Genomic DNA, 16,809 nt, shown 5'->3' on the forward strand with positions numbered 1-16,809 from the left:
AAACCACCAAGAGCTTTCATGGGTGCTTGGTGTGCAACTGGGGGTCACACTCCACGGCGGTGGAGGCGGCGAGGTCGCACGCGGCCACTGCTTGGTCATACCCTGCGGCGTGGAGGCGGCGTGCACCAGATCCTCGTGGCCCTGCTCCACGATGCGCACCGTGAACTGCGGTCGCCCCTCCGCTTCGCTCACGGAGCATAGGTAGCGGCAGCGCTTGTTGGTGTACCGCGTGCTCCAGTAGAGACGCGTGGCCTGGTAACCGATGGGGTAGAGCGCCGTGCGGCTGTGGAAGTACGGTGAGGAGGCCTGGCCCGGCAGGATCTGACCCAGCGCGTGGAAGAGGAGGCTGCCCACGCGGAACGTGCCGCCGCCCATCGGGCCGCGCCGCACCAGGCTGGCAAGCTGCCGCACCTCGTCGCGCTGCACATAGACGCGGCGCAACACGGCGAAGCAGCCCAGCTCCTGCCCGGTGGAGCTGCGCGGCCGATGCGCGGGGCACAGCACCGTCTTGTCCTTGAAGAACATGCAGCGCATGCGCAGAGCGCACGCAAAGTGGTAGACGTTGGGGCAGCGCGGCCGGTTGCAGCTGGTGGTGGCTCCCATGCGCAGGCAGGCACCGCACTTTGTTCCGAGGCCTCGGCGGCGCGCGCCCTCCACGTTGATGAGGGCGCCGGCCTGTGTCTCGTACACCTCGCTGGACCACAGGGCACAGTTCAGGTGGACCCAGATGTCGAGGTCGAGGTTGAGCAGGCGGGCGGGGCCGTCAGTGGCACCGTCGCCCTGCAAGTGGCAGAAGGAGCAGCTGCGCATGTCTGGGGGCGCCGGCTCGGGCCGCAACGACGTACCCAGCTTGCGCATTAGTTCCTCAATCTCATCCTCGCTTGGTGGGCGCAAAACCCCGCTGTGAGAGAGCACCGTCACCTGCAACCGCCACTTCTTCCAGCGGACGCCCTTCCACTTCTTGCAGGCGGGCGGCTGCACGATGATGGGGCGGGGGGGTGCACGTGGCGGGGAGCTCATGGGCGGCCGTGCGGGCGAGCAGGCCAACCTGGGCTCCTCCGGCATGTCGGCTGCGTGCACTGCGCGTGGCGCACGGGGCTTGTGGCTCTTGCTGTGGACGTTCGACCTGGGTGCCGACACCGACGACGCTGCCGCCAAACCCTCCGCCTCCTTCATCTCGAGCTTCACGCCACCATCCAACGGCGCCGACGGCTGCGAATCCGGCGCCGCAACTTGAACTGGAACATGGAGGCCGGGCTCGCGGTCGGGTTCCGGGTATTTGGGCAGCGTCCGCACGTCCAGGCACATCTCCCCACGCTGGTACGGCTGGGGGGGTTGCCCGGGTGGTGCCTGTGCTCCGTCCGGGGGCTGCTGTGACGCTGGCGCTGTGCCGGGCTGGGTCACAGGCTGCTGTGTGGGCCCCGGCTGGTGGCGGGCATTGGGACCTCTCCCTGGCGTGTGGGGCCCAAACGTTTGTGGTGCCGCTCTGAGCCTGTCCTTCTCATCGGTCACCGGATCGCCTATTCTCACGCGAGGGCTCTCCTAAGAGAAAAACACAAACGTTCGTTATAAACCCTTCCATTGTCGATGTCCAGGACCAACTACTTCCTCTCTTCTTCTGTTTCTCTATATTTTTAACCGAACCCAGTGCTTACCGCTTGTAAGAAAGAACAATTTGTACCTACTGTACACAAAGGCTGGCCAGCTGACCACATTAATTCCTCGTGCCACCACCTCTTTTCTCTGTCATTGCCATGTGTGCAGCAGAAGACCCAAGTTCCTTCTCTAAAAAGTGAATTTTTTGTTTTATTTTATCTTCCCCACTAACCCATTTCCTGCCTCTCCACCAAAAAAAACTATCTTTAACACATCTTGGAATGCACTGATCAATGCTCTACTAACACAAACTGCAATGCATTGTGTTCAAGGCTAACCTGCAGAGTTTAGTCGAGGTATGTATTAAGAGGTCAAATCTGTCCTATTTCATGAGATTTTTGTGAGCATGTAGTGCTCTTCCAATGAAAGGAGTGCTATAAAGGAATGTGTAATTTCCACTAATTTGGTCAAGGATCACTGAAAGAGCAATGCCACATTTCCTATCAATGAGACAATTACATTTCTGGACAAGAAAAGTATAATTGTTTTGTCTTAATATGTTTGTGTCAATACAGCAGATTTATGTCTTGCACGTGCATTTCAATTATCTACCTTGGCCTGGCTGAGGGAGGCCTGCAGGGCTGCTGCATACTGTGAGTAGCAGTTGCTGCTGCAGAACACGATCTCTTGGTTGGAGGTTTCAAAAACACTGGTGGAGCCCTGTTCAAAGAGACGCACAGCATGAGTAAAAATATCACTGGAAGGACTGTTTTCCCTTTCCATCCCACTAGAATAACACAACATTCCTTGTGACATGGCTATCCAAAACACATGCATTCTGGGTTTTTTGGACAACAAAGTAGTGCTTATTTCAGCTGTTGAAAAAGTTTAATGCACGTGCATTAATATTTATGTACCAACTTTCTTATATATGTCAAACTGTTTACTCATGAAAGTCTCATAACTTTAGCCAGGAGGGTCTTACTGAGGATATTTGGCCAATTATTTTTTTATTATTTAGATGGGGGAGGCACAACCATAGTAGATGGAGAAATTCCATGCCATTGATAACAGGCAAAAGCTGTAAAGAGACGGCACCTAAGTTTGAACCTTGAAGTACACTTTGAGCGAGAGCGAACCAGGCCTGTGGAACTTATGGAAAAGAATGTGCAGGTGAGAAGGGAATATTAACCTGCACCTAGGAAGGGAAGCACACAACTGGGAGGAGAGGGGAGGGGAGTACACACCTTGACAGAGAAGGGGAGGTCAGCTGCTCGTACACGCACACCCGAGCCCAGCACCACCACATCGCAGTGGCGGCACCACTGCCTGCGTGCCTGCTGCTGCGCCAGCTGCACCTGCTGCTGCTGCGACTGCTGATGCTGCACGTGCTGCTGCTGCGCATGCTGCTGCTGTGCCTGCTGCCGTTGCTGCTGCTGCAATTTCTGCAGCTGTGCCTGCATGCCGGCTGGCTTCCCACCCACCATGCGGCCCGGGGCTACACACAGTTCGATCAAAGTCAGTTCTTTCAAAGTGCTTTATATACGCAATGCAACTCCACGCAGAACAGTGGTTGTTATTCCATTCAAAATCATGGTGTAATTTTAATAAAACATTCCTTGTGATAGGATTGTTCCATTTGTCTATGTAATAATGACTCAGAAATGGCCAAAATCAGACAATCTGTCGTGTAAAGAATGTTTTTTTAATCAGAACGACTGTTATGAATACCTGTATGATCAATCTCTTCGCTCTTTTGCAAATTTTATAATTGTCACAAACATATAATAACGTTTACAATGGCAATAGGTCACAGCTCTTCATTAAATGGTATTCATGAAATTCGCTTTAACAGGGCTTTCAACTCCTAATGACCTATAAACAGTGAATTTGTTTTTTAGGTTTAAACAGGTTTAGCAATAGCCAGATGATGACATTGCTGGACAGATAGCTCTGTTGCCACTGCTAGCTGGTTCCTGCCACAGCTACGGCAAAATACTGGCTCATTATATTACATAACCCAGCCATTAATTTTAGCTGTTAGCCCATTACAAGTGTTTCGATCCTCAAACAAGTTTTGGTGTGTTGTGCGGTGCTCAGAGCCATGCTAGAAGGGATAACTCCATGTTCCTACAGCGGGATCTCGTTGATACATGAGCCAATTTTGATTTCATAAAACAAAGTAAATGTATTAACAGGGACGGGATAGTGGGCGAAGTTGACCCCTGACAGGCATTTGAACGTGCAATCTAATGATTAAGTCAAACACTCCAACTAATGTCGACGGTCCATATGGCGGCATTTTAAACACGAAGACAGAATGATTGTTCTACATGTGAAGGTAATCTCTGACTATTGTTTAGGAATAACTGTAGAAGACAATGAACTGTGATTCTTTCCTCCACACACATTTGCATGTGCACAATATGAACACAGGGTCACTGATACTGGCTATGCATGCGAGGCTGCAGGGGCGGCCGTGTGCTGTGGATGCTGCTGCTGTGGCTGCAGCAGCTCTGCGCATACCGGCATGCTCGGTGTGCTGGCCAGGATGCATGGTGCCCAGGAGTGGGTGCGTGGGTAGTCGCTGTACGGGACAGTCGCTGTACTCGTAGCTGTTGGGCACCGCGACACGCAGCAAGTGTGCCACAGCCGACACCACTCTATTTATGTCCTAAGAAAGAGGCGCAAGCAACACATAACAGGGAAAGGGAGTAGATGGGGCATTGTGTGAGCAGCTCCAAAACTGATATAAGCTAATTCCAGACCACGAGGTGAGGTCGACAAGAATGCAGTAAAGTTCTTACATCAGCAGCGTTGGTGGACAGGGTGAGCGTGACGGAGACGTGGTCATTGCTGTTGTACGGCTGAGGCTGTGCGGAAGTCAAAGTCCCTCCTCTCACGCTCCTCCCCAGTGCTGTTTACACATCCATGGGTAACGCGAGTAGATTAGCAACATGCACAAATCATCAATCTCTGCATCACAAACATCAATTTCTATAGATTAAATAATACGTTAAAATAAAATGTACATGTTATTTATTCGACTATAACCCATACCCAAATTATCCGATTGAGTGGTGCTATGGGACAGCAGTCAATTTTGCCATCAGTAGAGTTAACTCTCCACTCAAACAATATCCTATTCGCTGTTAGCCCTGAGCTAGTGGTGAAAATTATACATTCCTATGGTAAGAGTCAGTCTCTACAGAGGACAACCAATGCTGATTTCCCATGAAGTGATACCTATTTTGTAGACTGAGGAGATGATGGAATTGAACATTAAATGTCAACTGCTTCTAACGACAGTTAGCTGGCTGTGGTGAGAGGCAGTGAAGGATTGAGGCCGAGACCCAGCATGACAAGAGAGGCCAAGGCTGGAAGCCTCTTAAGTCAAGGACAGTGTCAAAGTGAAGGCTGGATCCTCTAAGCTGCGGACAGTGTCAAGGCTGGTGCATCTAATCCAAGTCCTAGGACCAAGTCCATAGCCCTGAGGGAAAGGTCAAAGTAGAGAGCTAACAAATTATCCTCAAGCTCACCCAGAGTCGAGGAATGGACTTGAGGCCTCAAGACTGGTTAATGATTTCTAACGCCTTGTGTCAAGGCACTAATGGCAGTGTGTGCTCTTGGCAGCTCAGTGTGCAAAGTAGTGACGCACGCGGTGGTCCCCGTTTATGTGCGTGGGCTCTGACCAGTGCCGGCGCTGGGCAACAGCGGGATGACGGGGGAGGCGGAAGTGTCGGGACGCTCGTCCATCACAGGGAAACGTGGCGGCTCCGTGCCCGTCACGCTCTCCGGGGACGACGTGAAGATGATGCTATCGGGAGACTCGCGCTCCCCCGGGGCCTCCTGGGGACGACTGTGGGGCCACATTGCAGGCGACACCGTCACCTCTTTGGATACTTTAGTTTGCTTCAACATGCCAATATACTTTTAAAAGCTATCAATCTAACATGTCAAGACAAACAATCGTGAAAGCATCATGAGATTCAGTGATGCTTTCTTGGGTGACGAAAGATAAGTGTCTAATACGCATAATTTTGGGACAGTAATACCTCACCCACACACAGGGATCAGGGTGATTATACTTTAACAGGGCCAACAGAGCAAGACATGTTTCTTTGTCAGTTACGGTTAGCGAAATGAGCAGGGAAAAAGAAAAACCCAGGAAAATGACCAAATACGTTTCTTGCTCACCAAGAGTTCAAAGTCACTGCAACATGTTTATTTGCGATCCTAGCGAGATGCAAACATGAGAGTGCGTTCACGCGGGAGCCTAGGCCCTGATTAAACGGGGGGGGGGGGGGGGGGGGGGTGGGGGCAACGACGGAGCGAGCACGGCGGCATCTTCAAGGTATCACAGCAGGCGAGGGGGAACGAGGGTTGTGCAGCGGTGAGGATCAGGGGGGGCCACCTGACGTCCTCCTGGCCGTTGTGGGGCGGCGTGGGCAGTGACGCGGGGACGTCCACCGCGCGTGGGCCCTGCGGAGTCATTTGTCCAAAGCCGTCCACGTAGGGGAAAGGGAATGCCTGAGGCGGCCGACGCGGTTCCAAGCACTTCCCTGGGGCAGCACAGCATGGCAACAGTCGCATGAAGACAACACCAGATACTCCACAGTCATGACATTTATCCAATCTACGCTCCATGAACTAAGTACCTCGCAGTTTGTAAATATGGCTGTTACAGTAATAACTGTGTATGTATCTTCTTGGTTCTTTCGGTAAAGTCACGTAGAATGAGAATAAAACAATAAAACAAAATAAGACAATAAAATTCTCACGACGTTTCGGCCACAACACAAGTAGCCTTCTTCACGTCGTGAGAATTTCATTGTCTTATTTTGTTTTATTGTTTTATTCTCATTCTACGTGACTTTACCGAAAGAACCAAGAAGATTAATCCTTGCAGTCACGAAAGCTTTAAATCGAAATTGAACTGTGTATGTAGTTAAGGAACATTTATCATGTCGTCCTTCAGCATCTCAGATACACGGACATCTTTGCTTCAACAATGTTCTAACACGTTTGATGCTACTTGCGATGTGTGTGGGATATTGTGAACTCTGCCGAAGTGAGACATCTTTGCCGTGGCACAGACACACACCGGTCAGCTCCTCCGCAGTGGCGAAGCCATTGAGAAGCTTCTGGCGCGTGCCAGGTGGAGGCGGAGTAGGAGGCAGCGAGGCAGGCGGTGTGGGGGGATTACTCAGATTCGTCTGCTGTTGGGGTGACAAGTGTGAAGAGACAACAGCTTTAATTATCTGCCTTTCAGTCTTCATTGTTGCCAGTCAATTTGCACGTTAACACCACACTGAAGCTTATTCATCATTTCAACTTCTGCAATCAAATTGCACTTCACAAATTCCAAGGCCTAATTCATGCGCTGGCAGGGGGGGAGGGCAAATTCTGTTGATGTTTGGTGAGTTATCAAGTGCCTAAATGCCCAAACCTCCTGTCTACACGGATGTTTTTCCACCAAGGAATGAAGCCCTCAAAACATATTTTTAAAGGTCATGCTCTTAATGTTTTCTATAATTTTGGTTCAAAATGTTTACTGCATATAAAACACTAGTTCATAAAGCCTGTCTTCGCCAGGCCAAAGTTTTCAATAAATATAATAATTAACCTGTGATTTTTTTACAATTTTTATCTATGATCAGACACTAACTCCTCCAAAAAAAAGTATTTTTCTTTAAAAAACCCTAAAATTGTTGACTACTTGATTCAACTTCTTATCAAGGTGTACCCATCGTAAACTGCTAAAGTTAAAGATTCAGTTATATTTTTTACTAAACAACATTAATCTTAATCTTCTTTGGTTCTTTCAGTTCCTTTCACCTGAAGAAGGCCACTTGTGTTGTGGTCGAAACGTCGTGAGAATTTTATTGTGTTATTTTTTATTATTATTTTATACTCATTCTACGTGACTTTACCGAAAGACCCAAAGAAAATTAATCCTTGCAGTCACGAAAGCTTTAAATCGAAACATTAATTAAGCTCCTATTTTTTTCGTTTAAGAATTATTCAGATTTGAACATTAAATGCGTTTTTTTTTCAAAACCACTTTCATCCGAAATATCTCAAAAACAATAAAAGATCTAACAATGGTTCTGGATTTAATTTATTTGCCATTTAATGCTCTATCAAAACGAAAAAACCCCGCAATCTTATATTCTAAACGGTTTTTGAATGACGCGCACAAACATGTTTATGAGGCACTTAAAATTGAGATTTGGGGGTCGTAAAATGAAAAAGATTCAGATCCTGTTTTTTGTGTTCTAGAAGTTACCTATGTACCAATTTTTTACTTTTTCCTTTGTCAGGAAGTATCCTGTAGGTTTATGAGACACAGATTAAGGTATTTACTTACATAGATTACAATGAATTGGTACAAGTTTATTTTCGCCAAACCGTGACGCTTAAATTAAGCTAAAACGAATGAGATTTTTTGTAGAATAATTAATCATGTGACTGTGCAAAGACAATCAAATGAACTATGTATAAAATTCTAACCTCAAGGTTATGCAAAAATGACAATACTTGTGCTCACACGTTTTAATACTGGATCCACATTGCCGACTATATCATCATTTTTTTTTCATCTCAGAAAATGGGGGAAGAGGTTAAAACTCACCTTGAATATGAGCTCCGTGTAATAGTCTGGCACGCCATCCAGAACAGCGCTCCCGAAGGAGCCCTTTAGCTGGCTGTCGCCATTGAGCCGGTTCGAGCCATGGGGTGGAAAGAGCCCCAGGTTCACCTTGATGGTTGGCTCAATCAGTGGCAGCAAGGCCAGTTGCTGAAATAATAATGATCAATAATCAAGAAGATAACAGACTCAACATACAATTACTTACACAAACACTGCTGTAAGATTGAATCACACACACGTATGGGTTTGTGCGTCTTGTACATGTGTAGTAACAACATTATATGGCCAAAGCACCACTTAATAAAAAAACACAGTTAATGGATACATTTCGATTATCTGTCCAGGTGATACCATGGCAAACAGTTAAAAATCCTAAATAATAGAGGTTTTTTTAGGTTCGACCGAGGGAATATATAAATGTGTCGTTAAACGCGTCACCACCCGACACAGCCAATTAGTAAGGTTGGTCGCGTTAAGATAACAAGTATGGTGACCTGTATGCCTATAGAAGTCGCCATACTTCAATAGGGATTACCGTTTGTACGGCTATTTTAGTACACTCAATCGACAGGGTGTACAAGAACAATGAGCTTGCATAATGTGCATGCATAATGTGTGCCAATTACCATACAAATAACCCAACCGGCAATGGATATCCATTGTCATTTACATGTATTCATTAACCTCCCCCCCACATTGCTCAAGAAGTGCTGACAAGTGATGCTATCACATCTACCCCTCTATTTAAGGAACGAAACAGGGGGATTTTTCCATAAATCTGTCTGTCACCTGATGAAGCTCGTTGTAATCACTGTCAAAACGTCATACTCAGATTGTAAATGTTGTCGCTTTGCTTTCTAACACACTGCTGTGCTGTACTAGTAACGAATTGCCATGTTCTATTTACATGACAAACCTAATTGGCTGTAGCAGGATGGTGGCGGGTTTAACGATACATTTATATATTTACGCGATCAAACCCAAAAAACCTGGATTGTGGATATTGGTTGCGAAAGCCTACATATTAAACAGTTCAAATCCTAGTCAGATCCATCTTAAACTTAATCCTACTTTTCACAATTGAGCATGGTTGTGCTGTTAAGACACTGGCACCAGTCAGAAATACATTCCATCATTATCTCAAAAGCACCAATGGAGAGTGCCATGACATTGCTCTTAATTAGGGATTTTTTATTCTCTCTGCTCTGATGAAGGGCCACTGCCGAATATATATGCCAACTATATTTTTGTGTTTGGAGGGAAGCACGAGGCATTTTTCATCTGAATCTCAAACAGGCGCGTGTGCACATTTAACTGCATGCAATGGCATTGCAGCCAGCATAGTAGCAACCTGCTTGAGCTGAGACATCAGGGCATCTGTGCTCGTGTATGGCTTCCACTTCTCCTCCTCCTCCTTTTTGCGCTTCTTGCGTGTCGCCCCCTTGCCCACACCCTTGGGCACCTTCCGCATGCGCTGCTCTGGGCAGGAGGGGTCAGGCTCCGTGTCTACATCCTCTCTGCCATCCCTCCTCCACTCTGCATTGCCTTTCACTTCCCTCTTCCTCTCCATGCCTTCATGGGCGCAGCCCATTTGCGGAGGGTAGTTGGCAGACCCAACTGGCTGGGAGCTCGCCACCGATGGCTCCAGTTTCCCAGGCTGCAGGACAAAGAAGGGCAAGCATTGCTTGGTGTCAGGTTTCAAGGGAAGTGAGCAGCAGCAACAAGCACTTCATGCAGAGCCAAGGCCATGCCAACACTCACAATGGTCAAAAGGATGGGAAGCATTTATATCTAGTGCCACGATCAATAATAATTTTCCTATGACATTACATGCATTATTAATGCGTTTTAATGATTTTGCTTTTAAATTTTGATTTAAAGCTTTCGTGACTGCAGGGATTCATATTCTTGGTTCTTTCGGTAAAGTCACGTAGAAGGGAAACAATAAAATAATACAAAGTGAGAATTTTATTGTAATATGATTTTGCTTTTATTTAAAAACAAATGTTTTGAAAGCAACATGGTTTTAAATTTCTATTTGAATAGAACCTTCGATAAACGTTTCCTATTTTAGTAATATGAGCTTATACTATCTGTGCAAGCAGCAACCTGTGATTTATTTCTTTCAAGTTATTTTAATCGTAAAATTCTAAGGCATTCATGGAAACACAGTATTTTACCATAAACCTTGCTTCCAAAGCTCTGGGTTATACAAGTGTGCTTGAATGCCCAGTGTAAATACAATGCAATGTGACATTTTATGCAAATTAACTAATATCAAAGCACTCACAATCATGCTGTCAGGTTTGTGATCGACATCCAGTTTCCTGGGCTGCACGTGGTGCCTGGCAGGGGGCATTCCGACAGCCATAGATGGCTTGCCTTCCTCCTTCCTGTCCACAGGCAACTGCTGAGGTAGCAGACCTCCTCCTTCTGACGCTGCAGGAACCTCTCCAGCCATGGGCAGCTGGTACTGAGCGTGTACATTCTGCAGCCTCACGTGCCGTGCCTGCAGCAGCTTCTTGAGCAATTCGTTGCCAGATTCGGACTTTGTCTCTACCATGGACGAATCGACAGTGGACATGGAGCGGATCGGGCTATGGGGAGGAGCAAGTGGCCCTGAGACCATGTGTCCGGAGTCTGCCAGGTTGTGATGTGGCCCACCCCCCAGGTGATGCGCTCTCACTGCTCCGAACTGTGTGAGGGACATGCCAGTAGCTCCCGTCATCATGCCCATGGGCCTCTGTGCTCCGCCACAACTTCCCAATTCCATTTGTTCAGGCTTCAGTTGCAGATGATGCATGCCGTCTTGAGCACTGAATGGCTCATGAACCATGCGGGTAATTCCAGCAGGCATGGGCCTCCCTAATGAATGACTGTAATGACTACCTGGGGAATGCGGCACCATTTGATGAGGCCCAATCCCTGACGAGCCTGGTGACTGGAGTACCATAGGAGTCCCAGGATGTGGCCCATGACCTAATTCATTTGCAAAAGGTGTGCTGGGGGTTGTGGGCGTGCTTGGGATGCTTGGGTTGCTGCCCGGAGTACCTGGTGACATGGGAGTGGAGGATGCATCATCCTCTTTTTTCTTTTTCCGCATCCTCTTCTTCTTTCCCTTCTCCTCGGGGATAATGTTGGAGTAGAGCTGGATGAGTGACGTGCTGGCTCCAGGGTAATTTGGAGGTAGAGGCATTGTGCCGACCTCCTGTCCAAGCTGAGGCTGATTCAACCCTGGCTGCCTTGGAGGCTGGCCAGGAAATGCCATCCCAGGGTTGAAGGGCAGCCTCTGGTGGGGACCACGGGGCCCAGAGGGTCCAACATGCTGCTGGAACATTGCTCCATTACCAGGAAACCCTGGGCGATATGGATATATACCACCTTGTCCAGGGTGGACCATCTCAGGGCCCTGGGGGAAATTAACGGACCCAGAATGCGTGGGGCTCACAAATCCTGGAGGTTGTGCAAGGACTGGGGATTGTGGTACTGGAGGTTGCTGTAGCCTGCTTTCTTGATCAAGTGTCTCTGGGCCAAAACATTTTGCCATCTGTGACTGGTTTCCATCAACAGAAGTATTACCATGAACAGGCCTTACTCCCATCATCAAATGTTGTTGTTGTCTTGACATCTGGCCATGAGCAAGGTGTCCAGGTCCCATAAAGCGTTGCTGGTGCTGCTGTTGTTGTGCCCTCTCTAAATGGATAGTCGGTTGGTTACTCTGCACTTGAATTGCACTCAACATTGCTTGATGCCTTAAGGGTCCATCTGTTACTTCACTTTGAGCACTTGACACAATATTTGGCTGTTTCTGAAACTCAACCTCATAATTCTGCATGGCCCGATGACGTTCAACCTCCTGCATAAGTTGAATGCGTTGCTGCTCCTGTTGTAACCTCAGCCTCTCCCTCCGTTCACGGTCCTGGAAAGTGTCACTAAATGGATTATTGTCAAAATTTGTTCCACTTGCACTTCGACTTTCCTCGCTGGCAGATGCTTCAGTCTTCATATTTTCAGTTCCTGATACCATCATGCCAATGGGCTTTGATTCATCAGCCTGCTCTTGATTTGTTGATCCTAGGTTTGTGGCACCATCGCTTGACACTCGGCTAGGCGAGTCTGCCATATGACCTCCAGTGCCAGGTGTGTGAACAGGGTCTGGTGTTACGTGCCCATCATTTTTGCCTTGGCCTGACGGTACAGCCTGGACACCAGGGTGCGATTGCAGAAACATATTTCTTGATTGTGAGGAGCCTGAAAAACCCTGCTGCTTATTACTTGGTGCAGGATTTATCGCTTGTGTCGAAGTCGGTATTACATTTGGTAAGGAATTGCTTTTTTCACCTTTCTGACAATCGGCCACATCTGTGTATGGTGGTTTAGACAAGACTTCTGACACCGGGCTCTGCTTTCCTGCTGCACATGCCTTGTTTTCTGTCATTGATTGGCCTCCATTGTCTTTATTAATTTCTAGATTAGCTCTGGGTACACAACTTTCAGAAATTGTACTACTAGATGCTTGGGCATTTGCTTGTAGCTGGCTGGTTTTAAAATGCACGTTTTGTTGTGTTCCAGCAGCACCAGGTTGATGAACAGATGTATTGGTGTTGCCGTATTGCTGAAGTTCGTATTCAGCTCTGGGTGAGGTTCCCAACTTCTTGAGGTCTCTATCTGCCTGGTTAGTGTCAGAAACGTTTGGTGCAACTGTGGTCACTGTTGACTGAAACCCTAGCCCTACATTTTCTGGTGTCTTTGATCCAGGTCGAGGCGAGTGACCAGATATAATTGGTGATGAGCGAGAGCTAAATCCTGGTCGAACACTCTGTGAATATCCTTGACCAAAAGTTCCACCCGCACTCGGTTTAATGCCAGTTGCATTTACTGTTTGGATATTTTGACCCAAAGATTTTATGTTTATTTGCTTCTCTTGGTGAGAATGCCCCATGAAAGGCTGTTCAGAAATCCCAATGTTTTGTTGAAGTTCAGAGCCAGCAGTTTCTGATGGGACATTCTTTAATCTCCCAATGCCACTCATAGCTTGTTGATGTTCTTGGACGAAATTCAATTGCTGTCGGGCATCCACAGACCCAGCACTTGTTTGCTGTCCAGGTCCCATTGACCCAACACCTCCCTGATGAATGGGGCTATGCTCCTGCTTTAGTGCAAACTCCATTGCACTGTGATGTTCAGCTCCACTTGGTAATGCTGGCTCCATACCTCCTACACTTGTATGCTGCCTCTGCCCTGTCACTTGTTGATTTCCCATTGCCCCCATTGACTGAAAATGAACGGACGATGGATTTTGTCCCATTTCATTATGCTGTGACCCAGGCCCCATTCCTTGCTGTGGACCAGGCCCCATTTGTCTCATTGTGTGCTGCTGGCCAGGTCCTATTTGGCCCATTGCACCAATGGGTTGTTGTGCAGGGCCCATGAGCCTCATTCCTTGCTGCTGCCCTGGACCAAACTGTCCACTCCCCTGCTGTGAAACACCCATCATCTGGTTCATTCCTAAGTGTTGGCCAGGGCCCATCTGACCCATGGGCCTCATGCCTTGCTGTTGTCCAGATATTAGCTGCCTCATTCCTTGCTGTTGCCCTGGTCCCATGTGCCTCATGCCTTGCTGTTGCCCAGGTCCCATCTGCCCCATGCCTTGCTGCTGGCCAGGCCCCATCTGTACCATTGAACCTAAGCCTTGCTGTTGCCCAGGACCCATCATTCTAATTACTTGCTGTTGACCAGGAACCATTTGCCCCATTGGTGGCATTCCCTGCTGTGGACCGGGTCCCAACAGCCTCATACTTTGCTGCTGCCCAGGACCCATCTGACCCTGTGACCCCATTCCTTGCTGTTGCCCTGGTCCTATCAATCTCATTCCTTGCTGTTGGTCAGGACCCATCTGCCCCAACAGCATCATGCTCAGCTGTTGCCCCGGCCCCATCGGTCCAAGTGACATCATGGCTTGCTGTTGTCCTGGCATCATTTGCCTCATGCCTTGCTGATGACCAGGGCCCATGTGCCTCAGGCTCTGTTGAAGACCAGGTGGCATGTGCCTCATGCCTTGTTGGTATCCAAGTCCCATAGGTCCCATGCCTTGTTGAAGACCAGCAGCCATGCCAGCCATGCCTTGTTGTGAACCAGGGCCCATGGGGCTCATTCCTTGCTGGTGAATTGAGCCCATGGGCCTCATATTTGCCTGCTGCCCAGGCATCATCGGTCTCATTCCAGGCTGTTGACCAGGACCAAGAGGTCCCATTCCGGCTTGCTGCCCAGGTCCCATCGGCATCATGTTAGGGGGACCCTGCAGAGCTCCACTCATCCCAGCACTAGAAGCACCTGACGCATGTGCCTGCTGGTGCTTTGTGCGGAACTCCTCAATGAGCTCTGCATGCTCCTTCTGCTGCTTACGAAGCTGCAAACCACAAAGGAGAAACAAATGAGCACACAATGACAACAGTAAGAGGTAGCACACATTCACAACAAGCTATTCGTCGTTCTAGAAGCAGAAAAACATGAGTATATCTTTCTAATCAAATTACCACAAGCAATATGAACACTATTAGGTGAAATAGTCAGCTTTAATCTCAGAACCTAAGACTTTGGCCTTATCTTTAACATTACCAATTAGTTACCCTCGTAAAACACAATTAAGCATCAGATGCAAAATGTATAGCCCTAGACACATACAAAAAATGCTCCTAAAAAAAGCAACATTTCATGATTGGTTTTGAACTCATCATGAATATTCATAATCTTTGGGTCTTTCGGTAAAGTCACGTAGATAGGTTCAAAGAAAATAACAAACTACGACGTTTCGATCGCAACATAGGCGGTCGTCTTCAGGAAAAGGGGGGTTTAGCTTCCAAAGGCAAACTATTTATAAAGGTTTGAAATGGGCGTAGCCCAAATGTCAGCAGCCAATGTGAATGCAAGTGGTGTGGCAGCCAACCCGACGGTGGTTGGTTTTTCACCAAAGGGCTGCCAGGTGAAAATTAGCATATTAATGAGACACCCCTCGGTTGCGGCTCTGCAATTTGCCATTAACATGATAATCTCTCATTAATGTGAAGATCACATTGATTGAAGATCACACTGATTATATTGGTAAAAAGACCAAAAAATGTTTTTCTGTATCGACACAAGCACTGCTTACCCCCTATGTTCCGTTTGGAATTGATAAAAGCTACCATACTGCCTCTACTTGACTACTGTGACATCGTGTATAAATCAGCCCCAAGTACTGTACTGAAGAAGCTTGATTCCATCTATCACTCGGCCTTTTACATTGAACTGCCCATATAGGACTCACCACTGTGATCTCTACATTAGGTCAAACTTAACATCTCTTAATGTTCGACGGCTTGTGCACCAGATCTTATTTATTCACGATGCACTAACAAAAGAATCCGCAGACTACCTGCTGGATCTCCTCTCTGTTTCAAAGAACAAATTTGATCTAAGGTCTTCGCTCATTTACCAGGTTCACATTCCTTATTGCCGTACAAATACTGGAGGAAGGGCCTTTGCTACTGATGCCCCAAGGTCTGGAATGCTATTGCCAATAAACTGCAACTTGAATCACAACCTATGAGATCTTCACTCAAAACTGCTCTCGAGGAGTTGTACACCCCTAGCTGCCACTGCTATTCAGTGGCCTAAAATAAAATAAAATGTTTCGCTCCGGATGACCACTGCAAAGTATTATCTGTATTTTGATTTAGTGTGCTGATCTTAAAGGTGCATTGAAATATTTGATACTCCGACTGATGCTCCTGTTGTTGTGGAGTGACTCATGCAGCCAGTTATGGCTGCAAGGTTTGGTGGTATATGTTGTTTATTGTGAAAATTCGGTCACAGTTCCTATGATCACTGTTACATTGCTTTTATGGCTTTATTTTAGTGATTTCGAAAAGTTTTTTGGTTTGGCGATGTTTGTTTGTTGTAGTACAGAGTTAGACTGATGGCCTTAATCTAAGTTGTCTTGTGGTTGTTTTTGTTTGACTTGCATCCCACTGGGATTTTTGCACACAGCGTTGGTGTACGGTGCTTTTCCTGGAATATTTTGCTGTTTTTTCCTGGATTTTCTGTTTGCACAGTCACATAGTCACTTGAAGATGTTTTCTTGTTCATGTTTTTGTTTTTTGCATATTGCGGTTGCACTCGATTCAAGATCCAAATGGCTCACAGGGCTATACCAAATAAATGAAACTGAAACGTGACTTTACCGAAAGACCCAAAGAATATTAATTCCTGCAGTCACGAAAGCTTTAAGTCAAGATTCATCGTGAATAATAATAAAATAACATTTGGCTTTCATGTTCCACTCACCTGTTCCAACTGTTTTTGCACCATACTTTGCTGCTCAGTGACATTTTTCAACTGCTCTGCATCTTTTTCTGCCAATTCACGCCCAGCTTTCTTGGCCGTACGCTGTTTTGCAGACAGAGCCTTCTTTGACTTTCTGTGTGCGCCAATCTGATCTTCAAGAAACTTCTGCTGCATCTGAAGGAGGGCTTGGGTGTGCAGAAGCCACTCCCTATACTGACCAACGTCTGCATCGGCTA

The 16,809-nt window shown here is 47.2% G+C and overlaps 1 protein-coding gene across 9 annotated transcripts in view; it reads right to left on the minus strand.

The window, feature by feature from the left end:
* Positions 1–16,809, minus strand: part of KMT2C (lysine methyltransferase 2C) — a 179,892-nt gene that overhangs the window by 6,934 nt on the left and 156,149 nt on the right. For 8 of the 9 annotated variants that reach the window (XM_032960227.2, XM_032960242.2, XM_032960275.2 and 5 more), the window contains 12 exons: positions 16,574–16,806; positions 10,539–14,657; positions 9,600–9,905; positions 8,231–8,395; positions 6,701–6,815; positions 6,011–6,158; positions 5,289–5,455; positions 4,404–4,513; positions 4,123–4,270; positions 2,844–3,094; positions 2,209–2,316; positions 102–1,542 (listed from right to left, as the gene is read on the minus strand). In XM_032960227.2, the coding sequence (XP_032816118.2) occupies positions 102–1,542; positions 2,209–2,316; positions 2,844–3,094; positions 4,123–4,270; positions 4,404–4,513; positions 5,289–5,455; positions 6,011–6,158; positions 6,701–6,815; positions 8,231–8,395; positions 9,600–9,905; positions 10,539–14,657; positions 16,574–16,806 (7,311 nt within the window). The remainder of the gene's footprint in view (positions 1–101; positions 1,543–2,208; positions 2,317–2,843; positions 3,095–4,122; positions 4,271–4,403; positions 4,514–5,288; positions 5,456–6,010; positions 6,159–6,700; positions 6,816–8,230; positions 8,396–9,599; positions 9,906–10,538; positions 14,658–16,573; positions 16,807–16,809) is intronic. The other variant, XM_032960234.2, reaches the window with a different exon arrangement.

The sequence above is a fragment of the Petromyzon marinus genome, chromosome 2 (genome assembly GCF_048934315.1).
Source record: "Petromyzon marinus isolate PM22_M1 ecotype Great Lakes invasive population chromosome 2, UKy_Petmar_22M1.pri1.0, whole genome shotgun sequence".
Lineage (NCBI taxonomy): Eukaryota > Metazoa > Chordata > Hyperoartia > Petromyzontiformes > Petromyzontidae > Petromyzon > Petromyzon marinus.